Source organism: Mustela nivalis (assembly GCF_964662115.1).
Source record: "Mustela nivalis genome assembly, chromosome: 1".
Classification (NCBI taxonomy): Eukaryota; Metazoa; Chordata; class Mammalia; order Carnivora; family Mustelidae; genus Mustela; species Mustela nivalis.
This window is the reverse complement of record NC_139020.1, coordinates 184,736,370-184,763,526: the sequence shown is the minus strand read 5'-3', so window position 1 is coordinate 184,763,526 and position 27,157 is coordinate 184,736,370. Positions and strand designations below refer to the sequence as shown.

General features: G+C 47.8%; 1 protein-coding gene and 2 long non-coding RNA genes across 7 annotated transcripts in view; 2 read left to right on the top strand and 1 right to left on the bottom strand.

Moving 5' to 3' along the window:
* Positions 1-436: 436 nt before the first annotated feature.
* PRICKLE2 (prickle planar cell polarity protein 2) overlaps positions 437-27,157 on the bottom strand; it is a 320,594-nt gene continuing 293,873 nt past the window's right edge. For all 5 annotated transcript variants that reach the window (XM_082727019.1, XM_082727022.1, XM_082727020.1 and 2 more), the window contains one exon: positions 437-6,416. In XM_082727019.1, the coding sequence (XP_082583145.1) occupies positions 5,542-6,416 (875 nt within the window). In that variant the 3' untranslated portion in view covers positions 437-5,541. The remainder of the gene's footprint in view (positions 6,417-27,157) is intronic.
* LOC309862877 lies at positions 5,726-8,905 on the top strand. Its single transcript, XR_014310769.1, has 3 exons — positions 5,726-5,814; positions 7,838-7,886; positions 8,543-8,905. It is a non-coding gene; the product is annotated as an uncharacterized lncRNA (long non-coding RNA).
* Positions 8,952-26,862, top strand: LOC309862895. The gene is made up of 3 exons (XR_014310777.1): positions 8,952-12,741; positions 22,452-22,568; positions 23,049-26,862. It is a non-coding gene; the product is annotated as an uncharacterized lncRNA (long non-coding RNA).

Genomic DNA, 27,157 nt, shown 5'->3' with positions numbered 1-27,157 from the left:
TTCCATGGAGGATACACCATTTTACATTCTCCCACACAGCACACAAGGACTCCAATTTTTTTGCTTCCTCACCCCTCCCACTGCAGTTAGGCTTTATTTTTTTGATAGCAGCCATCCTAATGGGCATGAGGAATGGAGAGATTTTGGATGGTCACATCTCAGGGGGAGGGGAGCAACTGGCATCTAGTGCATAGGGAGGTCAGTGATGTTGCTGACCTAAACATCCTACAAGGCATGGGCCCGTTCTCTACCAGAATGAACTGGCCCGAAACGACCGCAGCACTGAAGCTAAAAAATCCCAATTTCATCGGGTTCATCCTTCATAGTAAATCTCATCCCCTGACACGTGTAGCCTCTGTCTTCCTTGTTGAGACGCTCAAAGGCAACCATTTCAAGAAATCCGGAAAGGGAGGAAGGACTGAGAAGATTGGCAACATTTCTTTTATTCAAATTTTATTGGAAGTTTACAAATGTATTACAGACATCAGTAAAACATATCCATTTTACAGGGCACGGATCTCAAGCAAAGTGTTCACAACAGTCTCTGGCAGAGCCCACACCAAAGGCCCGTTGCAGACCTTCTTTAGAAAAAGCTTGACACTCGACACACAACACAGAGTCTGGCCTGCCTCACCTTCTCAGACCCTCTGAGGTTTTGTTTATGCACTTGGAGTTAAAGCACGAGATGGGCAAAGCAATCCTGTGCAGGAAAGAATGCGGTTTGGAGAGGGAAAACTGCCAAAGTCCTAATTTCCTAAGGAAAATGAAGGACTTGTAGACCTTAGAACGTGAAGTCAGGGTCCATCGTAGAACCGAAATGCTTTAGGGAAACACGGGAGTATCAACCAGAGGCTGGAGAACAGATCTTACTAGTGGGTAACTCTCTCCAAAAAATCTTAAAAAAGGTGGGTCAGGGACCTATTGAACACAGATGGCCAAATGCCCAGTAGGGTGAAGGGATGTCTCTGAAAACTGCCAGGATAGAACAATTCTTTTTTCTATCCTTCAGAGTCATCAAATCTCAATCACCAGAAATGTTTTCCTACACGACGTGACTTTGCTCCCTCCTTTTTAAATTCCCCTTGGGGAAAGCTAGCTTTGTCAGCAGGAAGTAAGCGTATAAAAGAGTATAGCTCCCAACAGTGAGTCATGGTTTATGGCAGTCTTGTGTTGACTGGGCTACTGTTATGAGAAAATGGAAAAGGAATCCAATCCTTTCTTGGTCCTAACCTTGACAACTGCTTCCAAGTGGCCAGACAAGCCCCGGTGTCTGCTGATGGCCCCAAGGGACCCAGCACTGGAGGCGAGGCAAAGCTGGCTTCATTTCTACTTCCCTTGTGCTTTGAGAGATGCACCTCAAAAGGCAGCAATCTGAAGCCGCCTTCAAGGTGCTAAAGGGTTGCTAACAGCAACTCTTCTGGCACGAAATGGATAACTGGTTTCATTTCCCACTCTACTCTGGTCCTAGATAGATCCTCTCTTAGGCATTAGCATCTGGTTTCTGTTAGACAGAAACACACAAAGAGCACTTCTCCTTGGAATTTAAATATTTGTGTTATTTCTGGTTAGAAGGTGGGATTAGACGAAGAATAAGATGGCCTCTTATCTGACCTCTGCAAAACGATGAACAGAAGGCTGCTTGTAATAATTGGCCAAGAACATGGGAATGCAGAAGGAGGCCCAAGGGATTTGTCTTTGTTTTGCCTAAAGAAGTCAGCCTCCACTTTTAGCACCCACAAAGGAACTGGGGGCTCTCACAGTCATTTACGAATGATGCTTCCTACAAGGTTGCTGTGCCATTTGGGGCCAAGGGCAAATGATGGAAAGACAGATAAAAATCAGTTCCCAAAGGAGATTTGTTATCAAATGACCTCAGTTCTAACCCACTGATCCTCGGTGCTTGGAGCGTCACAAAGATTTTTGAGACTGCATCCACGCTCCCTGGGAGAGTGTGGTGAGATTCGCTGGTTTTACCAGCCGCGCTGCAGGAATGGGAGAGCGTGTGCTATGTCTGTGTCATCACTGGCCGCACCTGAACTCAGATACGGTGAGGGGGACCCAAGCAGTGGAAAACCACCGCAGGAGAAGGAAATAGTTTGCTGCAGTGCAAAAGCATCCTACAGAATGGGGACAGAGAAAGAGCAAGAGCTGTCTTGTGGTCCCCTCCTGGAAAGACAAAATTGCTTGTTCACTGGGCTGGCTGAGGACAGAAGGGAAGGACTAGTGATGAGAAGGTGAATGTAGGAAGAACCAACAACCAACAACCAATCCACAACTCTACCCACCTTGAACCTGCGCAGGACCTAGGAGCATGGTTCTGTTTTTCCTTCACCTCATTCAACTTCACGGAACTATAGGACAGAAGGAAGGGTACCTAAACACCACCCTCTATGCCACCAGGCTGCTAAGAAAGCTGTTCACAGTATCGAGGGTCATATGTATTGGCAGGGACATTTAGGAAACTGTCAATGGCTACTTCCTCCTGGAAAAGAGCCCGTTCTGTTGCCACTGAGTTGAGCAGCGATAAGAAACGACCTGAAGACCCAAGTGGTCGTTTTCACCAAAAGCCAAGAGGACCAATATGAAGAGAGGTAGAAAAAGCAAACCCAAAGTATTAGAGATGAGAGGGAACTAGGAAAAATTACTTTTCTGGAACGGTCTATCAAAGATGCAAGGAGATCTAGGAAGAGGTGAGTGTAAGCCCCACTCACAGGCAAAACTTGACGAGGAAGAGCTCGTGGTTATGACAGAGGGATCAGGTGAGGACCCTAAGTTCTTGCCTCCAAAGAGAACACATTGAGTTTTCAGGAACGGAGTTCTGTGATGTTAGGTGTAAGTCATCACGAACAGGTAGGATTCCTACGACCATGACATCCTGCTCTCTCTGGGGCATTCACTTGGAGGTCCCATCACCTTTGTGATGATTTAACCAGCCTCGTGGGCATCGTCTGTAAGGCGCCTGGCTGCGTGTGGGGTGGGGAGAAGCCGCAATGGAACACACGGAAGCGACCTTGGTTAGAGACAGTGTGACCCTGAGGCTTCCATCTCAGTATATTTCAAGCTCTGGCCAGTTGAGCTGCCGGGCGCCCCCTGGGCAGCTAGCTCTGAAATCGCTTCGTCCTCCCAACCCCTTCATGGGATGTGGCTATGGGTCGATTTCAGGCCACCCTCTTCTTCCTGCGGAGGGTGCCTCAAGCCTCATGGGGGGAAGGTAAGGGGGTACTTCTGGAGAGGATGGACTTAGAAAGCAGCTTTTACCAGGAGAATTTCTTTCATTGGATTCCAGGCCACAGAGGACAGACATGATTTTCAGCTGTTTGCTATGTTAAGCGATCTACTTTTGTCTCTCTCTTCTTTTTCCAAAATGCCTTTTCATTCTCATCAATCAAGGAACTCCAAACTCCAAATTGGACTCGCCCGATTTCTACCAGAAACCTGCCACTTCAGTAGCATGGTGTTGCACATTGTTTCTTAATCAGTTTTGCCAAGCAGTTTACAAACTTACTATACAAACGTAATAGAGTTAATTCTCCGGAGGCTTGGATAAGTAATGAAGCATTTAGATATGAAGATAGCATGCGGAAAACAGCCACAACCAACATTTGCATTGCTTTTTTTTTTTTTTAAATCAGTGACAATGACAAATGTCATATTAATACCTGAAAAGCAAATTATTTTAATACATCCTGAATGGAGTGCCATTTCCACATCCTTTACAGCCTTCTTTTCCCCAGACCCATTTGGGATGGTGTCTGAAAAGCCACATCTCACATTCTCTCCATAAAAGAAAAATATTAGAAAATATTAACTACTATACTGAAAAGAGACCACGCTCACCTCACCACGGCAGATGGCCACTGAGTTACACCGTGTACTACATCAACAGTACATCTCACTAAAGGTGGGTCCTCCGATGGATTATTTCAACTGCTACAATCCATTCAAGGGAGGAGGAGAATGGAAGAGAAAGCAAGGGCTTCATTGTGAACTGAAGCAAGGTAGGAAGTTTTATTTTACTATAAACAACACAACCGTTAAATGTCTTCTTCAAGCAAACTCACTTTTGAGCCCAATTTCTGTCTGACCAACAGTCCCCAAAGTTCAACACGGAAATCCCCCTTTGAACAGCGTCTGCTCTTCAAGGCCGTCACCCTGAAATCTCCCAAGCTGCTCCCTTTCCTGGGTCACCCAGACACTCTGGTTACGGGGCGTGTTAAACTGGGTTCTTTCTACAAGCACTGGGTTGGGGGGGTGGTTATTCAAGGTAGCGGTCACCTCCCACTCTACTTCATTTCCCGAAGCTGCTCTTTACTCTGACCTTCCTTCATATCCCCCTTCAGTCTCTACCCTTGACCTGCTTTCTGCTTTCGAATTCCCTTGTTCCTTCTCCACGCATGACGTACGATCTAGAACACCCCGTCCCTCCCAGAGCCCCGCAGGACCTTCTACATGTCTACTGCGTAAGTTCATTTGCAATGAGGACAACCGGTTGTCAGGCTAAGGCAGCTGTTCCGTCTGCCTTGGTAAAGGAAAGCAGATAATATAATCCAGGAAACATGAGCACCAGAAAATAATGCCACATTCAAAACAACGTCATGCTGACATCACACGACGGATACCACTCACAGTCACTTTCATTTTCCCCAAGGGACAGATCAACAGCAAGCAACTTCAATGTTCCCAGCAGGGACGGCGTTGCTCACGGGAGTTTACGGACACTGGTTGGTTTCTCTAATTGGCAAAAGTTACGTTTGCAATTAAAAAAAAAAAATTACTATCACTTTGTAGAGAAGAAATTCTACCGAGGGCAGGAGCAGACTTAAGGATGTCTCCTTAAGGTAGAATGGAGCATAAAATACTTTGGGTGTAATGGTTAATTTTTTTTTTAGCCACAAAAAGTCAAATTGAATAAACTCCTTTGAAAAAGGTCTCACTGACATGTAACAAATTTGTATAGAAAAAAGAAAAAAAAAAAAAAAGAAAAGGCGGTCCTGGACCGCCTCTGAATGTACTACTCAAAGACAACGCTGGGCGTGCATGCAAATTTCCACTGAGTCCTACGATATAGAAATTCCTTTGATATTACAAAATACAAAAATATTTTATCAGAACTCTCATTTACATTGCATTTACAATGGACATGTAAATAACTTAGTCTTGGGTCCTGGCTAATAATAAACAAATTACTTACTGGAAAAAGGGTCCTAAAAGTAAGAGAACCAGAGAGGGTATAAGCGAGCGGGAAACAGTTTGCCATCTTGCGAAAGGCGACTCAACACAGACTGACGGGAAGGAGGGGACCAACCCTGGCCTCCAGAGTCTATAGCGTTTCCAAAGTGAAATGTGCAAATAATATTCAACATGCCGAGAACTGGGACTACCTATTGAGTCAGTCTATAACCTTGCCACCACCACGGCCAGCATTTCTCTCTTCTCCTCTAGCCACCACCCCCCAAAAGCGCTTTACAATGGAAAACAGTGCAAGTTTCTGAATGTACATTCTTAGCTCCCATCTTCCCCCATTCCCTGACCCCAAGCCTATTAGGAAATGATGCAGTTTTTGCTCTTTTGTCTTTTCCTGCTGTGCAACTGTCCCCTGCCCCCTAACGTGGAAGACTTGGGGAGCCCATAGGAGCTGTATTTGTGCAACAGCTCATCGCTTGTGACGTATCGCAGGCGGGCGGGCTGGGGGATGGGTTCTCCTAGGAAGTAGCCCTCGTTGTCAGACTCCGAAGAGGAGGAGCAGGTAGAACACCAATCGTACTCGGCGAAGTAGGGTCCCCAGCGCTCCCCGAAGGCATTCTGCAGAGCCAGGTCTGACACCGTTCTCGGGCACTGGCCGTACAGGTCCCTTCGGGACCCTTGGCCCAGGCTCTCCTGGAAGCTCCGCTGGCGCATGAACTGGTCGTAGTCCTCCCTGGCTCGGAGGGGAGGCCTTTCTTTTAACCGAGAGATGGCCTCGCGTTCGCTGGCCAGGTGCAGGGCGTTGTCCGAGCGAGAGCGCCGGGAACGCCTGGAGCGGTGAGGTCGGAAGCGGCGACCGTCGTCGCGGGAGGTACTTCTCCTCCGCGTGCGTTCGCTCATGGGCTGGATCCTCATGCCCTCCTGCCCCTGCAGCTTGCTGCTGGCCATCCCCCCATCAAAATCAAAGCTCTGATGCAGCCTGCCGTGGGACTGCAGGTCTCTGTACCCAATGGGGTTGCCGAGCTGGTGGAGGTTTCCCTCCATCTCTTGGTACTGCTGGGCAGAGAGCAGGCTGCGAACCGACTCTGCGCTCCGGAACTGCATGGACGAGTTAAGCGTGCCCATGTTGCTCAGCTTCTCGGAGACATTCATTCCAGAGTCTTTGCTGAGGTCAGGCATGGAAAACCGGGAGAGGTGCTCCTGGCGTTTGGCCCCACCATCTGCGGACAGGCCTGGGGGTAGAGAGGGAAGAGAGGACCACGGAGGTTAATATAAATGTGCAGTCTTGCTCATCGGAATCACCGTCTGTTTGGGATCGCTGCATACGGCTGCGCAGTTGTACACTGCACAAAGGTGCTCTCAGAATGTTTGGGAGAGCTCTCTCCCCACTCCACAGGAGGGTGGTGCCCACCGAGAGAGGACACCTGGTTAAAATGCATCTGCACAGCTATATGTTACTAGTTACTAATTCTTCCAAAGGCTCACTGAAGTCACTAGGAACCCACGTGCATCTCATGCATGCTTCTTCTGTTTAGAATTTCACTTTACAAAAAGTGCTTCAGTTACTTCTTTGATCTAAGGCTGCACTATAAGTACATGGCACAGATATTCTGGATGTGGAAGGTTTCAGCGACACATGCTGGGCCATGCCCAAATAGTTCCTATCAACACTGAGCCTCGCATCTAATCTCCTGAAACCAGAGCAACTCACTTTCCTGTTAGCCTCCAGCAGCTTCCCCCTACACCTGCCGTCCCTGAGCTCCACAGCTCAAATGTGTGGAACACTAAGTGGCTCCCTGGGTGTACACAGAGGGACATTTACTCTCTCAGGCTCTTTAGTGAATGACTGCTCCAGGGTTTTAAATTGGCCCTGAACAGCCAGAAGATGTGAGTGGGATTCTAGGATACTCCTTTTCCCCTGGGGGAGGTACTTTTTAAAACACCAGGACCAGTGGGTATCTCTCTAGCAATGGGCCTGCAGTCCCTAAAGGCTATCAATGGCACCACTTAAATGAAAACCATTTTGCAAGTAGCAGGGGATTCTTGACCTGAGTAACTTCCATGCTGCCCGCCCTAAAGCAGGACTCTCAAAAGAGAAGCTTAAGAATGGCCCCGGTGGTAAAAGCTCAGCATTTTCACTCATTACCTGTTGGAAGATGAGCCATTTTGCCGTTGCTGGTTGCAGAAAACATGTCTTTGGATTACAATGGACAAGTATGACCCAGGCCACTGATTCTTCTTTCCCAGGGCTGGGGGCCAACAACTTCCAACCCCCAGACAAAACTAGTGTTATGGACACTTTGAAAAACTACTTAGCAGTATCTGTTTATGCCAAACACACACACACACACACACACACACACACACACATTATCAATGAGGTTGCTTGGAACATTTGTGTCCTTTTGGGTGTGTGTGTGTGTACTTATGGATTATTTCTGTTGGGTGTACAATCCAAGAGTGGAGATGCTACAATTTTTCATTGTTACTCTTGATTATACACCAAACAGAAATCAGTTTATAGGTCCCAAAAATGTGCAAGGGTATTCAGAGAAGCTTTCTTTAAAGTGGCTTAGAACTATAAATAACTCAGATGTCAATTAGCAGGAAAGAGGATCAGTAAAATGTATTTTATACCGTTCCCCCTTAAAAGGAATGAGGAGTCTGGAGAGACGGCGGATTCCGAGACAGGAGGAGGGAAGGTAAGATAGGAGCATGGAACATCTCGCTACACCAGAAAGGAAAAAAGTGTTACAAATGAAAAAAATGAGGGGCTCTCACTCACCAAAGCTGAGCAACGTGAGCATCAAAACATTAAAACAGTAATGATTTATAAACCATTGAAAAAGGAGAAAATAAGTCCATAAACCCTCTAATAAATAAATGGGGGAGAAGACTGGGCTCTTGTACACCGGACAATGGTGAGCAGAGGGGGTGTGCTGGATTTGGAAGACCACCATTTTGTAACCACTGTACATAAAGATTGATTCACACAAGAGTCAAATTATGCTCAAGTCAGGGGATAAAATTTGATGGGGGAGCAGGATATTTTCACGGTGTTAAGTGTTTCTCCATATTAGTTTGTAAGGAAATATTTAATAGCTACACAACGGAGAAATCAGACAGCACTTTGACTGGGAGATCAAACTTGACATCATCGATGAGGCAGAACTGGACATTGTGTGCCTCCCGACATAGGTCCTGAGTAGGACACACTATCACCCACACATTGTTCTAGTCAGGAACATTTCCTGAGTGGATTCAGAAGGAAACATTAGATAAGCTCCCAAATGAGGAAAATTCTATTAAGAAAAAAAAAAGGGGGGGGACTATATCCTTAAAACTTTTTTTTTTTCAGTACCATAAAAGTCTGAGGGAATGTTCTACATTGAAGAACACAAAGGAACCATGGCAACTGTTAAACACCTGATCCCTCTGGAACCTGTTCTCTGCTGAGAATGTTAGAGAGCATAGCTGTGGAACGACTGACAAAAATTGGGACCTGGGCAATTAATAGCCATATGATGCTAAATCTACTGTGGTAATTTTGATAACGGTGGTAATTATGATAATGTTGGAGAAGACCCTTCCTCTTGGGAAATAAACCAGGGAAGGCTATGGTCGTACATGGCTGAACTGGATATGACTTCCTCTCAAATGGTTTGGAAATACACTACGTGTGTATTGTGTACACACAGTTCGGAAATGCAGTGTGTGTGTGTGTGTGTGTGTGTGTGTGAGATCAAGAGAGAGAGAGAGTGAGAGAAAGCAAGAGAGAACCAGCAATGAACTAATGGGATCAACAGTTAACCAGCGGTGAATCCAGGTAAAGCATACATTCTGGGTATTGGTTTCGTTCCATTTTTGCAACATTTCAGTTAGTTTGAAATTATTGCCAAATAAAAAGTTTCTTAAAACGAGCAGTGTATGCATATACAATGGTTTGGTTTTCCATGCCCAGGGAAGTCGCTGGGGGTTGGGAGGGGGGCAGGTGGTGTAAGCTGTTGGCATTTAATGGGCAGAGGCCAGAGAGAGAACGTTGAGCACCTCACGGTGGACACACTGGGCAGTCCCCACAACAGAAAATTATCCAGCCCCGGAGGACAGTCGTGCCACAGCGGAGACGCCGTCATACGGCAGAATTCCACATGACGACGAGAATGAACAATGATACCCAGTAACAGGGATGAATGTCACAGAAAATGCTGGCAGACACAAAAGAGTACAGGTTGCGTGATCCCATCTGGATGGAGTTCAAGAGCTGAGGCTGTGTTTGGTGGCAGAGATCAAGGCAGTGGGAAGGGACAGAAAGGGAAACTTCGAGGGTGCTGGGGATGCTCTATATACAGATCTGGGTGATGGTTATAAAAGGATACACACAAAAACATTTCTTGAGGTGCAGTTTAATATTTTGTTTGCTTTATCTTATATATATACCTCAATAACAAGGTATAAAAATAAAGCAGGGTTCTCATTAAAGAGTCACCTTTAAATGCTGGATATGCCTGCAGAGAAACCATTCTGCCAACCACGGTACTTTCATATAGATTTTTTAATTCCATTACTGGGGTAACTGTCAGGGCAGGAGGGGATGAGTTCTTTAACTCCCCCTTTCTCTGGTGCTTATCTCTGACACACACATCATAAAAGCTGATTTACAACAGCCTAATCACTTCCAGAACCTCCTCAACCTGAGGGCGGAGAGGATGTGGGTCGGCAGCCCAGGATGATGAATGAGTTTTTGGGGCAGACGAACTCCATCCAGGAGGGAAGGAAAAAATTCTTCAAAATCACAGGGAAAAGCAAAAGCTGTTCAGGTGGGCTCAGTGATCTCTGCGGGGCTCTCTCCTCCAGCTCTGGAGTGGAATCAGCGTTGGCATCAACAAGCAAGCAAACACCGTAAATTCCCACACGAGCTGTCTTCTGACCCTGTCTTTTAGACGCCCCAAAGCCTGTCATTTCTGAGGACATCATGTTATGTGAACAGATTCTTATTTCCATGAGGAGGTTAACATAAAGACGGGCAGCTTCAGTTCCACTGGGAGGTGATCTTGCTGATTCGTGTTGTGATCTCAGGATAACCGTAACCATCTCCACCCTCCCCCACACAGGAAAATGCTCTGTCAAGAGCAGGAGGGGTCCTGGTGCTCAACCCACAGCCTACTGCTAATCTCACTTATCCCAAACATAGGCTACTCCCTCGGGGACATGGGGCTGGGATTGTAAATGCTACCTGCTCACTGCAGACATTATTAATACATTAATTTACTTAGGAATAAACCTTCTGATAGATTAACTCAGATTTGTCTCCAGGGTCCTCTTGCTCGCAGAACATGAACAGAATGGCCAATGTGGCCCACCGATGGGCAACCATCATGCATTTGCCGCTAAACAGGTGTCTCTGTGGTTAATTTCATTCTTGGCAAAGTCCAGAGTCCTGACGCAGATCTAAAGACCCTGAGGGGCCTCCAAGATCACCCAAATGCTCTTTCCAGTTTACATGGCTTCAGCAATACATTTCACCACCAGCAATACATTTCACCCTCCCCTCTGCACTGCTGACTTCTCTTCATCATTAATGTCACCTCTTCCGAGATACCTGCCCTGATCGCTCTTTCTCAAGTAGCAAGCTGTCCCCCACAACAACCAGTCGCTTTGCAGCCTTAACTTCTAAGGTCCCCACCCTGACTTGTTTTCTTAAGTTCATATGTTTGCAGTTGAATGGATGTCCCCTGGGAGCAAGGATCATGTTCCTTGCTCACCGGACTACCTCAGAACCAGGAGTGCTCCACTGGAGCTCAGTAAATATTTATGCAATCAAGGTCAATGAAGCCTCACACTGCCACAGCTGGGAAAAAAGCAGCTACCCTCTGACCTGGAATGGGCCAGGACTTAAGGAACAACCAATTGTAATTCAGATGGGTGGTTGCCAACTGCGGGAACAGAAACACATGGTCCTACCTGTCAATCTCATTGTCTCTGGTGCTTCTTTATGCGCCCTACCATCTGGGGCCTCTCCAATTTTAAAGCTGAGGAACGGGTGGTTTATAATTAGCTCCTCGATCTGCACAAAGTGTTTGGGCTTATTAATCACAGTTCTGGAGATCTGTCTAAATTAGCAGCTTCCAAGCCCCCGAGACAATCACAGATCACACCTCAACTTGGGAAACCGTCCCTCCCTCCCTGCAAGCCAAACTGGAGAGCCACCTCTGGGGCTGGGTGACTGGGGGCAATCTTTGAACCTCTAGAGACACATCTCTAAAATGGGTATAACAACCGTATCTGAGTTTGGAAATTGTAGTGCCACTAGATGAGGACAAATGTACTTTTCCTTGTTAAGCCTTATCACAGCTGCAGGAATTGTGTGTTGTCTCTAGGACACCTTTAACTCCTGGGGTAGTCTAGAACCTCCACGAGGGCAGGAGTGGACTCCTATTGGCCAGTCCTCAACTAGCTAACTGGTACTGCGGTATTCTACATGCTGGAAGAAAGCAGGAAGTAAGACCACAAACTGCCAACGAAAGGAAGTGTGCCCCAAGAGTTTTGTACCCAGCCAACTGTAAAGGCAAACAAATGCTTGAAGGTGTAGATCCTATGAATAAAAGAATCTAAGACGACACCCACCACGCCCTGCCCAGGCCAGAGAGATGGCAATGTTCACTGAAGACGTGCCACTGTTAAAGTAATTTGCGCCTGGAACTACTTCTCTACGCGGAGGAAATTCACGTCTTTACACCATTTATCTGTGTGCAGCCCGAGTCTCCGTGTCCAATCACTGCCTACTGACAAGAGTCCAACCAAATGGGGCTCTCCTAGGTCACTCTCTCCTGCTGCAACACACACACTCTACTTCCCTTGCTGCCCAAGCCGGGATGTGTGCGCATGCGTGCCCGCAAGCGAGGTGCAGTGGGGGAGGCAGAGACCGCCCACTTAATTCTCCTTTGGAGCCTGTAGAGTCTGACCCCACAGGGGACACTGGAATGATCACAGGGCCCCAACACATGCTGGAACACCCGGCTGCAGAATCCCAATCGACTGCATGAGCCATGGAGGCAAAGTCATTCCTTCTCCAGGGGAACTCTGTTTTCTTATGAGGCAGAGAGGGTCTTTTCCTCCCCAAATAATGCAGGATCTGTGAGCTGTGCTCCATGGGGACTGTGAAGCTAGTGGCTTCCATTTATCCTTAGCCCAGTGATCGTTGTGGCCCAGAGCAAATGCCCAGGGGCCACAGGCTTCCGTCAGCACCGCAGGCCTTGCCCGCCAAGGAGAGGGCCATGTGGAATGTCACCTGTGCTCCTCTGTGGTTAAACCATCAGGACAAAGCTACAGCAGGGCTGCTGTAAGCAACGCCAGTCTGTCAGAATGTGCAATAAACTTGCACTGCCAATGGAAGGTCTCAGAGAAGCCGGGGACAGCGAGAAAAATCAGTACCCTCAAAGGATGCCCTGGGTGTGATGGAAGAAAAGCAGTCTTTGTGGTGTTCCCTCCCTCTCTTTATTCCGAGACCAGAGGTACGCGAGCGCTCAAGTCCAGAGAGAAGACAATGCAGACTTCAAGGTAACGCAGCCCTTTGGCTGAATCTTTCTGTTCCTTATTTATTGCCCTTCCTAGACCTATCCCTCCCCTCCAAAGAAACTGGCACAGAAGGACAGAGTTGTGTTTCTGCCAAACTAAATGGTGCATCCCCATTTTACATTTCTGTAAAAAGAAAAGAGGAACTGCTCACCTTAGCCTTCCAGACATTTACGACTCACAATGATGATTTAGTTCGCTCGCAGTAGGGTTTTCCCTTTCTGACTTTTTTTCCCTCCCCCAGAAGCAGAGACATGAATAGGAATTGTTTGGAAGAGGGGTCTGCAAAGTAGAGCCCCTGGTCCACATTCAGATCACTACTTCCTTTTGTCAATAAAGTTTTATTAGAACAGGACTACCCCCATACCACTACAATGGCGGGAATGAGCAGTCATGACAGAGACGGTAGGACCTATAAAGCCTAAAATATTTATTATCTGGTCCTTTCTAGAAACCGACAACCTCTGGTTTAGAGCCTGGATGCGCTGGGAAGCTGTACCAAGCTTAAGCAACCCCAAAGTCGTGAGCTCGCACCGTTTAAGTATCTCAGAGCTTGCGAAAATATGTCTTTGAGGGACAAGCTGATTCAAGTGTGTGTGTGTATGTGTGTGTGGTGGGGGAGGGGTAGTTTGATCAGGTCCCTTGGGATCCTTTTTCCAACTAAGTCCATTGATTTCATCAACACTCAGAATTTCAAATTGGCAACAGCTGGAGAGAAGCTGTCATCTGGGCAGTGGGGTTTAACCACCACCACATGTTCCTCAGTGACAAGGCACGGAATGTTCGAACAGGGCAGGACAGGGACGGGTGGGGGCTGGGGCTGGAAAGAGAGGGAGAGGGGAGAGGCTCTGGGAGGAATTATGGGTACACTCAAAATTCCTCGCTACTAAGAGTGTGACCTGTGGCCAGTGGCCACGGCGTCGTACTCAGACTTGCGGAATCCCGACCTGCCTTTGCACTGGAGCCTCTCTGGTGATTCATATGCCCTTGAGGATGAGAAGAACGCTGCGCCAGAGTGGTGACAGTTTCAGGGCCAATCTTCTTAGCAACTAAAGGGGCTTCGACTCCAGGAAACCCCACACCCAAAGACACGGATTCAGGGTCTCTCAGCTTTGGTACTCTTAGCGTCTGGGGCAGGATCATTTTTGTTTCTTCCTGTATGGGGACTGTTGTGTGCTTCGCAGGACGGTTAGCACCACTTCTGGGCTCTGCTCACTAGACGCCAGCAGTACACCCCTCCAGGTGTGACAACGCACAGTATCTCCGGACACCGCCCAATGTCCTGTGGGAATAGAACGGCCCCAGCTGAGGACTCCTGTCCGAACAGACCCAGTCCTGGGGCAGCCGCAGACCACAGCCTCAGAAGGACTCTGCTCCAGATCTTGCAGCAAAGCTGGGGAAACCCTGCTTCACCTCACCATGCACACGGGAGCCTGACCACCAGAGAGGCCACACGCCCTGTCCTTCTAGAGAAGGAGGAGTGCGTCCCACGAGGCTGGGCGTGGCAATGCCTCCCAAATCGGGGAGCCCCAAAGTTGTTGTCTCTCTGAACTCCCCTCAGCTCACGCACTCCTGACAGTCTGTCTCCCTCTCAGTGGGTTTCCAGAGGTCCCGGTGGTTTGGGCCACCTTATTTTCTTCCTCCCATTGGAAGCTTGCGAAATCCTGCTCTCTTCCTTCCTCAACTCCGGTCACAGCCCGTCTAGGGGATCCCGAGGGACAAGCTGATCATAAGTGCTCACAGTCACGTGTCCAACATCTGCTCCTGGGGTTCCAGGAAAAGTGCTGGCAGACGCAGGAAACCGTCTCCTTCAGGCAGCTGCTGCCCAGAGGGAGGCTGAGGCGGGCTGGCCGGGGGTGGGAGGAGGGGGGGAGGTGCCCGCTTCTAATTTCGCACCACGCCACTGCCCGCCGGGATCCCCCTCCAGGGAAGGGCCCTTTCCCTGTCCCCGACCACTGGGTGAGACCGGCCCGAAATAAGGAACAGCTGCCTCACAACCGGCGGGTTTTGAAGAAGGCCGTGACCAATTCCGGTTTCCCCAACAACAGAGGCGCTGGTTTTTAGCAGCATTCATCCCAGAGACTTGCCTTTGAGCCAGAGTAGTTGGGAAGTGACAAGTGGCACAAGAGAACTAAAACCGCTTTTCTGGCACACCCAGGACAGTTACCAGAGAGCGCCTGGTCAAGATCAAAACCTTGGTGCAGATGGGAGGTCCCTCGCCTCCTATCTGCTGAATGGCTCATTAACTCCCTCATAAAATTACCCCAATAAAGACCGACGTGTAAAAGTCAGTGGGGCGGGGGGGGGGGAGCCCAGGAAGTGACATTTTTAGAAACATGTGGGGTCAATTTTAACTCTTATCCAACTCCGTGGGGGATTGCGGCCATGTAGCCACAAAGCCTATTGCTAATTGAAAGGATGCATAAAAAATTCAAACCCGGTGAAGACTGTTTCCCGGGGTTTGCGCAGGGCTCACGCTGACCCCATGTTGCTTTCCAGAATCCATTCACCCAAGTCAGCCAGCAGACCACACCAGAGTCTGTGTTTAGGGAACACGGGGCGGAAGCTCAGTGGCTCTCCAGCAGCTGTGAGCGGGCAGCCAGGGCCTCGGAGACTCGTTTGGTCTCTTCAATGATTCCAGGCGAAGCCAGGTTCTGGGGAGCAGACGCTTTCTGGTGACTATGGAGAAGGCGGATGACTCCTTCACATATCGGTACAGCGGCTCTAGGGAGTAATCCCACGAGGGAGGAAATGCAACTGTTGTCCTAGAGAATTAAAGACTGGCTGTACCCCAACTGAGCACCCGCAAAGAACCCTGTGGTAGAGGGTGATAACTATCCTAACACCTCAAGGATCTGAAGGAGCCAGCCATGGGTGGGGGAAGGCATTCCAGGCAGAGGGAACGAGAACATTCTGTACCAGATGAAGTTCCGAGTGTCCTCAGAAGGGACAGGAGGGCTGTGTCACCAGAGCACAGGGGTGAGGACAGGGAGGCAAACAGCAGCCAGGGGGAGGTTTTTCCAGGCCACTTTGGGTTTGAAAGCATCCCTCCCACGCTTGTCTGCAGGATTAATAAAGCCCCCTTCCCCTGAGAGGCAGCACAGGAGAGTGGAGAAGAGCGCTGGCTTTGCGGTTCACCTTCCGCCTCCAGCTCCCAGAGCTATGCCTCCACCGGCAAGACCCTGGCCTGCGTGATGCCTCAGTTCCCTCATCTGTAAAATGGGAAGAGGCGTGGACTCCACCTCCTTGCCGGTGACAGTGAAAAGGAAGGGCTCAGGACACCGAGCTTAGAACAGTGCTAGTGCCTAGACGTCAGAGGGAATGTTTTCGCTCTCTCTCTCCCTCAGTATCTGTCACTTTGCAGGTACTTCTCTGTTGTCATAGATGAAAGTGCTCGGCATTGAGATGCAAGTTTTTCAAGTGGGTAATAGAGAGCGGGAATAATGTGCCCAAGGTCACACAGCAGCCACGTCAGAACTCCTACTTTCTGCCTTTTATTTGGGTGAGTAGAAAGAGTACAAGGACTATGGCCACAGGGCTGACAGTCAGAGATCTGACAGCCAGGAAGCTAAGACAGAGGGAAAGAACCATCCACACACTGGTGCTTTGAACCGGTGGCCACCATTCACAAAACTCTTTTCATGAATGGATAACTTCCTATTGCATAAATACAAATTACTGCTACACGTAACAGCACGGGTGAAGGTCAGAAAGTGAAAGACGCCAGACACAAGAGAACACAAACAGTACGATCCCAGGGATATAAGATCAAAAACCGTCCTGAACGAATCCGAACTGTTTGAGGTTAGGACAGTGCTTGCTTTGGAGATGAGGGAGGGATGGTGGGGGGAAGGGGGGGAAGGGGGCTTCTGCAGCCTGGTGCTGGTCTAGTGCTTGACCCGGGAGTGGGGCAGGAGTGCAATAATTCAGTGCCCATCCCTGGGCACATTTACACATGGATCCTACCTGCCTGTCCACAAGCCTCTACCCCTCCCACCCCCCCACTTAGGGGTGCATTTCTCACCCTGGTCAGCCAGCTCGGTAAGAGGGTAAAGTCTGGATGAAAGTGGTTTACGGATTTGAGGGGCAGTATACAACAGCCTCTTTTAAGCTTGGGATCCTTACTTCTCAAGATCTGACTGACCTTACACAGAGCCGGGAGTTGACAGAGTGCTATTCTTGGCATAAAAGTTCATGACATCATGTACGACAGAGCAATGACTGGGATGACTGGGGGTGAACAGATACAATGAAGGAGAGGCAGACGGCGTGGCTGTCCAAAGGATGGGTAGATGGCGTGCAGAACTGAAAGGGTCGGGACAGAATGGGAAAATGGATGAATCAATGAATGCATGCGAGGCGATACACGTATAGAAAAAGACATGGCTTGGGGATTTCATCAAGATCTTACAAATTCAAGCTACAGAATATAGTTTTTGGGTAAGAATTAAGTTTTCAAGTAATCATTATTACTTCTTTTGTTCATTTACACCAAAGATAGTCTTCGTTGGTCCCTCCTGCCGTGTCTGGAGGGGAAGGCAGTGTGGTACCTGCTCTTGGAGAACTGGAAAGAAAGACAAAACGATGAACAACTTGCCCAAGGACAGGGATGATGACGGGAATCAGTGACAAAGGCAGGGACTGAATTAGTTCTCCAGAGGCAGCCTCTTCTCCAACTTCAGCAGGCATGCAAGTCCCCCCCCCCCCAGGTGTCTTCTTAAAATGATAATTGGGGTCCACTGCATCTGGGGCTGGGGCCAAGATTCTGAATTTCTAACAAGCCCCAGGAGGTGCCCATGTTGTTGGTCCACAGACCACACTTGAAACAGCAAAGGTCTGGGTACTTTCCTGTATCATGAACTTGGAAAGACAGCTTGGTTTCGCTTGTTTCTCATAACACATCCAGGAAGGTGCTGATCGCAGACCAACCAGAGGGCTGTTCCTAAGCACGTAAAGCCCCAATCTCTGGCCAGGGGACCAAAGAACTCAGAGAAAGAGGGAGAGAAAGTACAGCCTTGCTCTGCCCTGTTCCCCTCTTCTCCACTCATCAACATAAATGAGGCTGCCAACAACCTACTTCCCTGCTTCTTCTTCTTCTTTTTTTTTTTTTAAAGAATTTATTTATTTGGGAGAGGGAGAGAGGAGAGCAAGAGTGTGCTTGTGCCTGAGACGGCACGAGCCAGGGGAAGGGGCAGAAGGAGGAGGAGAAGCAGATGCCCCGCTGATCAAGGAGCCGGGTGTGGGGCTCGATCCCACGACCCTGAGATCATGACCTGAGCCAAAGGCACACACTTAACCAAATGAGCCACCCAGGTGCCCCCCCATTTCCCTGCTTCTGACAAGGGCAAAGCCAGGACTGAGTTCTTAGAAAGCATAAAAACACTGAACCTGGCCATGCAAACTTTCCCTCCTGCTCTCGGTCTGTGCCCTTCACCGGGCTTCCTGAGGCAGCCTAGGCTTGGCGAGCCTCACCCTCCACACAGATGGCGAAAGCAGCTGCTAGCCCAGGAGGAGCTGGGAATCCAGAGTTCCCCAAAGCCCTCAGATCTCTCTCCTCACACCTTGCCAGGGGCACACATATCCCAGCCTGGGAGTTGAGGGAACTTTTACAAAGTATCCTTTCTGGATTAGTGAGAAAGGATTCTGTACGCAGGTCAGTCTGGCCCTTTCTGAAGCACTTCTGAAACTCTTTAACTGCTTAAGTGCAGTAGGAATTAATAAAGGAGACACTTGGACGATAGAACCTCTTCTCCACCTGCCTCCAGCCTACTCAAAAGGACACGTTTTGGGAACCAGTGGCTCAACACTGACTTCCTGTTAAAATCCAAACAAGTCTGCTTACAATTTCTATCCCCATCGCTGGAAGAGGGGCACGCGCAGTGGAAACTGAAGCCTAGGGCAAAAAGGAAATAATCAGTAAAATGGATCCTGTCTTTATACAGTTTTAAAGTTTTGTTCCTCATGGATTTTTGCATGAATTTTGATTCTGAAAATGCTGCGATGAACTACTGTGTATCTTGATGACCGAGTTTTTGACTCCCCTTTCAATTCTGTACCCATGGGAGGGGTTTCATGCATCTCGCCCTACCCCACACCCCACCGGACAGGCCACTCCCCTTTTACCTTTTACCTTGTTCAAATATTTCATTTCCTTTGTGAAATTCCATGGATTGTACACTTCCTATAAACTGTGTTTACTAGGGTAGTGAAAAAGTAATTGGTCTGGACAGGGAAGGACCTAGAGTTCAGTCACAGCTCTGCTGCCCATTCCTGGAAGACGGAATAAATCATTTTTCCCCTCTGAACCCCAGTTCCTTTTCTAAACCTGCACTGGAGATTCTCCGACCTTCCCCCAGCTGAGTCTGTAAGTTTTTTTTTTTTTTTAAGATTTTTATTTATTTATTTGATAGACAGAGATCACAAGTAGGCAGAGAGGCAGGCAGAAAGAGAGGAAGAAGCAGGCTTCCTGCTGAGCAGAGAGCCCGATGTGGGGCTCGATCCCAGGACCCTGAGATCATGACCTGAGCTGAAGGCAGAGGCTTAAACCACTGAGCCACCCAGGTGCCCCCCCCCCTTTTTTTAAAGATGATTCAAAAGCCTTTTTGTCTTTTGTTTCTATTGAGATATATTTGACATATAATCTTGTATTTGCTTTAGGTGTACAACACAATGATTAGCTATAGGTATAGCCAAAATAGAGTGGGGGGACACCTGCGTGGCTTGGTTGGCTGGGCATCTGCCTTCGGCTAGGGTCATGATCTTGGGGTCCTGGGCTCGAGTCCGTGTTGGGCTCCTTGCTCGGTGGGGAGCCTGCTTCTCCCTCTGCCTACTGCTCCCCCTGCTTGCACACTCTCTCTCTCTTTCTCTCTCTGACAAATAAATAAAATAAAATAAAATAAAATAAAATAAAATAAAACAGAGTGGGGTCCTGACAGCATCTGTTTTAGAGTCACCTGGGTGGCTTCTTTAAATGCAGTGTCCCAGGGGAGCCTGGGGGATAGACACTGGGGAGTGCTATGGTGAGTGCTGTGAAATGTGTAAGCCTGATGATTCACAGACCTGTACCCCTGGGGAAAATAATACATTATATGTTACTATAAAAAAATTAATGCAGAGTCCCAGTTCCTGTCCCAGACCTACTGCCTCAGGACTTCGGGGAGTGGAGCTCAAGACTACATTTGCAACAAGTGTTCTGGTAGATTTCCATACCTCTTTTAAATTAAAAAACCCACTGCTTTGAAGTCAGATGGGTGTGAATAAATAAACAGGTCAGACCCCCTTACTAGCCGGCAACCTTGGAATTCGGAGTCTGAAAAGCTGCCTGTTACAGATCTCTGCCTCCAGGCAGGCCAAGCAAGGTGCGAGGGTTCTGTGACCTGCCAAGCCCTGAGCCGCTTTCAGACGCAGGATTTCCAGTTTGTGTTACCTTTCCCACCGGATCTTGGCAGGTGAAGACTGATGACTTAATTCCCCGGCCCCTGTCCCTAAGTGTGGTCCCTGTGCCAACCCAGCCAGGGTGGATGGCAACCCAGCTCCCCTGGAAACTGTTCAGATGGCTAGCTCCCGAGAAACCCATCAGGCTGCTGGAGAAGGTAGCGAGGAAGGGATTTTACTTGGTTCGGCTCCAGCTCTTGGGCCATCAGAGCTGTTCTTTGCTCTGGGAGCACATAAAACCCCCAAATACCAGAGCAGATGGGGGACCATGCTGAGCACGCTCTATAGTCCCCATCTTCAAGAAGGATTTTTGGTCCTACCAAGTGCCAAGCTCAGAGCACCTCCTCTTTCGATAGAAGTACAAAAGGGGAATTGGGTAGTATCTACAGAAACTTGCCATGTGCCTATCCTTTGGTCCAGAGGGTCCCACTTCTAGGGATTGGTCCTACGGAAAAACCTGAACAAGGATACAAACGACCATAACAGTGAAATGCTGCAAAAAATCCAAGTGTCCAGCCCTAGGGGATGTGTTAAAAGAATGATGATACCATCACACAATGAAACGCTATATGGCTTCATGTCAGTTAGAGCTATATACACCAAGAGGGAAAAATGAACAAGAAATAAAGTTAAGTAAAAAAACATAATGCAGAATGGTATGATGACTTTGCTGTTTCCAATTATTTATCTGTCAGTGTATGCCCAGAGATAAATACTAATGGAATTGTCACCTAATGGTAGGTAGATGCAAACTGGGGGATGATTTCAATTTATATAGTACAGTTGACCCCTGTTCAGGTTTTAACTGTGTGGGTCTACTTATACATGGATTTTTTTATTTTTTGAAACAGTGCTGTGCTATAAATGTATTTTCTCTTCCTTATGAATGTCTTAACATTTCCTTTTCTCTAGCTTACTTTATTGCATAAACATAGTATAGAATATATTTAATATAAAAAATGTGTTAACTGACTGTTTATGTCATCAGTAAGGCTTTTGGCCAACAGGAGGCTTTGACTAAGTTAAGTTTTTGGGCAATTAAAAGTTATATGCAGACTTTTGACTATGCAGGGGCTCAGTACCCCCAACCCCATGTTCTTCAAGGGCCAACTATATATTTCTGTAGTTTTGTAATATTTTAAAAACTATTTTTGTTTGTAACTTAGAGAAGATGATAGAATTACATGGAAAACGTTGGGAGCGGGGTGCCTGGGTGGCTCAGTGGGTTAAAGCCTCTGTCTTCGGCTCAGGTCATGATCGCAAGGTCCTGGGATGGAGCCTCACATCAGGCTCTCTGCTCTTCGGGGAGCCTGCTTCCTCCTCTCTCTCCCTGCCTGCCTCTCTGCCTACTTGTGATCTCTGTCTGTCAAATAAATAAATAAAATCTAAAAAAAAAAAAAAAAAAGAAAGAAAGAAAACATTGGGAGTGACGAAAATTACATAGAAAACACTGGGAGCCGGTCGCTTTTTACCTTGGCCCACGTCTCAGGAAAGCTAAAGGCAAGACGCTTTTTCTGGGGCTGAAACAGAGCCCAGGACAAGGATATTGAGCACAAAGTCTACCCTTGACAGAACACTATGAGGCACAGCAAAGACAAATTCTACCCGACATGTTGTGCTAAGTTATTCGGAACTGTCTGCGATGAAAAATAATCTGGAGTTCACAGGGAGGCACGGGAAATCAGGGTCAGTGGTTCTAGATCTCCAAGCGGCCTATCTCCACCCATACCTTTACCCCAAAGCTCTGAACCCAGACAGAGGACAGGCCACGCCTAGGGCTGGTGTTAAGTATGAGCCACAAGGACATTTACGGCACAAGGTCAATGCTGTACAAGGAGCTGTGTCCTGGTGGCTAAGGCTCTCTAGAAATCTGGTTGCCTCTCAGCAACTGTGGGCTCTTGGACAATTCCCTTCGCCCCTCTTGGCCTCTGTTTTCCCATCTGTAAAATGGAGGCTCATTTGTTCACCAACATGAATGCCTACCCCGTATGAAATTGATCCAATACGCACCAAATGTCAGACAGTGCTCCAGCCGCTGGGGCAACAGGAGCAAAGCAAACCAGACGCCAGTCTCTGCCCTTAAGCAGCTCTCCTCCCTGTAGGGGAGGGAGACAATCAACAAAATAAGTGGCATATAGTGCTAAATGCTACGGAGGAAAAGAAGGCAGGGGAGAGGGAAGGGAAGCATTTTGTGGGGGGGCTGCCCCAGGGAAGAGGAACAGACCTCACCCATACGGAATGGGCTAATGCTAACTCTGCAGACACAGCGCCATCCCACAGCATCTAGTAACCAAGGCCCTTACGACCAAGACTACCATTATCACCACCACCGTCTGCCTGCTCCTCTCCTCCTACCTCTGCAGCCAAGTCCTGTCTTTGTAAGTTTTTCTTCATTGGTATTTCACAAGAAGTAGCCTTTTGAATAATTTATCAGGGACAAGGCATTGTCACTAAAATTTACATATTCATCCTCATTTGATTTTCACGAATCCCTTAAAAGTAGGTTTTGTTACTTTGGTTTTTTTTTTTTTTTTTTTTTTAAACTAAGAGGAGTGTGAGGCTCAGGGAGGTGTGGGGGTGTGGGGGGAAGAGGATTTCCTCATAGTTTATATGATTAAAAAAGTTCCTCACTGGGGCACCTGGGTGGCTCAGTTGGTTAAGCGTCTGCTTTCGCTCAGGTCACGATCCTAGGGTCCTGGGATCGAGCCCTCCATAAGGCTCCCTGCTCAGCACGGAGCCTGCTTCTCCCTCTCCCTTGGCTGCTCCCCTGGCTTGTGCTCTCTCTTTTCCTCTGTCAAATAAATAAAGTCTTTAAAACAATAATTTAAGAAGTTCCCCATTTTTCTTTTTTATTATAGTTTGCGGCATTTCAGGCTTCGCCCATGGAAAGAGCCTCCAGTCTCACAGAGAACAGGTGCCGGTGGCGGAAGAGGTCGCGCAGAAAGAGGAGAAAGGAAGCAGGAAGGCTGGGGTGGTCTGAGAGTGCCCACAGCCCATCAGCGGGGCAAGGAGTGCTCCCTGCTTTCTCCACGCTCAGAGCAACGGAGTCCCTGCCGTTGGTACGGCATACACATGGAGCTTCTCCACAGGCAGAAAGAACCTTCCGGAGACAGATTCAACCTCTGTTGCCAAGGGGAGGTAGGGCCTTGGGCAAAGTCAAACCAGGGATCGTCCAGGAGGGGTGTGGTATGGCTCGGCTCTGCGTCCTTGATGGGCCGGGAGAGGTGTAGTGGGGGAGAGCTATAAGCACTTTAAAAGGCAGCTTCAGCCTCTGAATCACTGGATACAGTACCTTCCCCCACTCTGTTGTGACAAGTCAAAATTTCAGACACGGCAGAATGTCCTGTGGAGAGTAAACTCACCCTGACCGAGAAGCACGGGATTATGTATAGAAGGACAGGACTTGGGCACTAGGATCCTGGTTCAAGCCACCGGCTGCACTGGGGTCCCAAATGTGTTATTCAACACCTTCAAGACCTGATTCCTTCTCTGTGAAACGGAGATGAGATGATACGTATGACTCATGGCGTTATTGTCAAGAAGAACTAAGAAAAGTCGATGTTAGTCGTTAACACAGCATCCCACTCTCAAGGCTTCACAGCTGTCAGCTCTGTTTGTGACGGGAGATCTTGGTGGCCTCAGAGATGCACAACGGGTGGTCTCTGAACAGTGGGGGGGGGTCTGCAAAGAATGAGGAACTCTGGGCGGGTGGGGGTGTGCGAGTCTTGTGTTTCGTTTGTTAAAGAGAGGGCATGCCTTATTCAAAACCCAACAAAACGTGGGAAACACTGCTCAGAGTCCGCGCTGTTTGAAGCAGCAAGACAGAGGACCTTGGTTCTACCAGAACAAGGCAAAGCAACAAGCAGGAGGAGGAAGAGGTGGGACTCCCCTGTCCCAGCCGGCTGCTCTCAGCCTGCAATGACAGCTCATAAGGCGGTTTTAGCTGAGCCCAAGCTGGCTGCTATGAGGAAGGGAAGCAAACGGTGAATGGTGTGGAAGATGATTTTTTGAGGGGCCTGAGGCCGTCGGTGGACCCTGTCCATTTTGGCTTCACATGCTGCTGTCTTCCTAGAGAACCCTTCCCAACAGAGAAAGACCTAAGCTTTCTGTAAACTCTTTTTTCTTGGGCACAGTTAAGGGGTGATGTCACCCAGAGCCCCTCTCCTTCTTCAGGAGCGTTTATTTGGTGGAGGAAAACACAGAGGAGTGGTTACACGTATGGACTGGCAAACCCCACTTAGCCCATTCACTAGCTACATGACCGTAAATTCTTTGACTCTTGGTTCTCTCATCTCCAAGAAGGGGACAATTGCTGTAATTTTTCTTTTTGTTATTTTTGTCCCCTTGGCTTTTCCACTTCAGTCCTTAGCAACAACAGAATCAAAATACATGGGTCCTGAGAATATTCCCCACCTCTGCTGATACGGAAACAACACACGTTTTTTGTGTTTACCGTGTTAAGTGTCTTCTCATTTCATCCTAAGATGGCTATAGGTGAGGGAATACGGGCTCAAGAAGTTTAGATCATTTGCTCAAGGTCACAGAGCTGGTAACAGACAGAGCTGAGAGTTAACAGGAATCTATCCGACTCTTGAGACTATCACCTTAATAGCAATTTCTAGGGCCTTTGGGTAGAATTTCATAGAGGACAGATGTTCCTTCAGCACATTTTTGTGTGTTCAGAAACGAACATTTTCTCCCTTAAGATGTGGTACTTCAACGAGACAGGGCCAGAGTAGGGCAATAAAAGCAGAACGACCTCATAGATCATCCCAGAAGCTAGAAACAAATGCAGCTAATGAAAAATTTGGATTTGCCTTAATACCTTCCTTCTCAATCTTGCCTGCTTGATAGAATTACTGGGGAGCATGAAAATATCCCCTGGCCCAAACTAAATGCCAGATACCAGTTACACTGGACTCTTAGGGATGGGGCAGAGGCACCTGCATCCTTTACATTCCTGGGATGATTCCATGTGCGACCAAGACTGAGAAGCAGTGTCTGAGTATTTTAGCATCTACCTGACATCTCACCAATCCCACTTTCCCTTAAGCAAGACCAAGAAGGCCCGGTGGCCACTGTCTTTAGAATAAGTGTTAAGTATTCACTCTAAACCTTTTGGGTTTGAGGTGGCAAATCCCATGAGATATTGGCTCCTTTTTCCCTCTTAGTCACAGCCAAGGGCCTCAAACATGTGATGGTTCTTGAGATTTGCTAAGGATAAGTCTTGGTCACCACTCAGTGAATGTGACATAACTGAATTCGTGAAGGTCTCATCTCTTGTCCTACCACAGTGATGAGATTCTAGAAGGGCAATATCACACGCTAACTTCCCGTCCCAGCAACACAAAATCCTCCTGCTGAACTTCTGGGCCTTGGCCTTAGGGATTTTGAGGAAAGGTGGAAGGACCCAGAGCTTTGAAGGTAAAATGAAAGCCTTCTGTAATTTTGGCAACATCCACCTGGGAAAAACGACAGCTACTCAATCTTTCTTCAAGACAAGCATATCCAAAGAACCCTGGATTTTGTTGGCCAGGGCCAATACTGGCTAATTTGTGCAATAAAAAAAGGGGTTTTGTGAATCATACTTCTGCGTAACATATGTTTTCAAGGATTACTGTTTACTTAAGGAAAGACTTTTGCATTAATCAGATTTATGCATTAGTTGCGTTGCTAAGCCTGGATACCTGGGGTTATATGCAAATGTACTGCATATATGAAACCCAGGATATGACTAAGCACTGAAAGTAAATGTAAGCCACAGCAATAGAAAGATCAACAGAAAGAGCTCACAGACTTTCAAAAAACTTTTTTTTGTCTTAAATGGCATGTCCTCCCCTCACACTCCGCAATGCATGAAATTTTTCACCTAATGCTTCCTTATACACTTGCATTTGCTTTTTCGACTCCCTGTGCAAGTCAGCTGACTTTTTCTACTTTAAGACACCCCCACTGAAAAAGGGACGAGGACAGTGTTCTCAGAGGGATTCCAGGAGGTTGAACCAGAGCCAGCAATAAAATGTGACTGCTTCACAGCTCTAAATATAACTCTCTCCCTCTTGACAACTCTGCTGGCCTGCTTTCAGTTGCTGGAACTGCACAAGTTCTCTCTTGCCTCAGGGCCTTTGCATATGCCATTCCTAAGGCCAATAGGGCCTCCCTCCCCTCCCCTCCTTTTCCTGTGCCAGACCAAGTCCTTTTATCTAATTCTTGCTACAAAATCACTTCAGAGAGCTTCCTGGTCATCCTTTTGAGGTGGTTAACCCTCAACATTCTCTATTCTTGACCCTGCTCATTGCCTTCATGGCACTTAATCACAATCTGTCCACGTGTGTCTCTGTGTGTGTGTGCGTGTGTGTGTGTGTGTGTGTGTGTGTGTGCCTTCTCTGGCTTCTAGTGAGTGGGACTTACTTCTGGGAGGAGATCGGAGTGCAGAGAGTGAGAGAGGTCAAGGTGTTGCCTTGGTTCCCTCCCAAGGCTGCAGTTTTGGCTGCAATTCTCTCCCTGAGTCCTTAGTTCTACTCAGCAGCCCTCCTTCATTAGCCTTTAATTACTCTTTGAATGTGCTGCCTATTTCCTGCTGGGGCTCTGACCCTGATAGGGACTGGGTGGGATTCATTCACCAATGTCTATAAATGTCGATTTATGCTCAATAAGTATTTGTTGACCACATGAATATAAAAGAATGAAGAATCAAGATTTTAAAAAATGTCCTCCTCCTCCCTATTCTGTTTCCAAAACAATCTTGAATCAAACTCTAGGAGAGCAGACAGATTAAAAAGGGGATGTTGGGATTCTGGGTGGGTGGGGGAGACACACAAGCATGGTCCTCCTTTGAATGGCAACTCTAGAAACCCAGCGTGTTGGAGATCTTGGGGGAATGCCACGAGGGATGATGTGGCATCTTCTCCTGTGTTTACAGTTTGTGGTACAGGATATTAGGGGCTGGGCTGACAGTGTTTACATC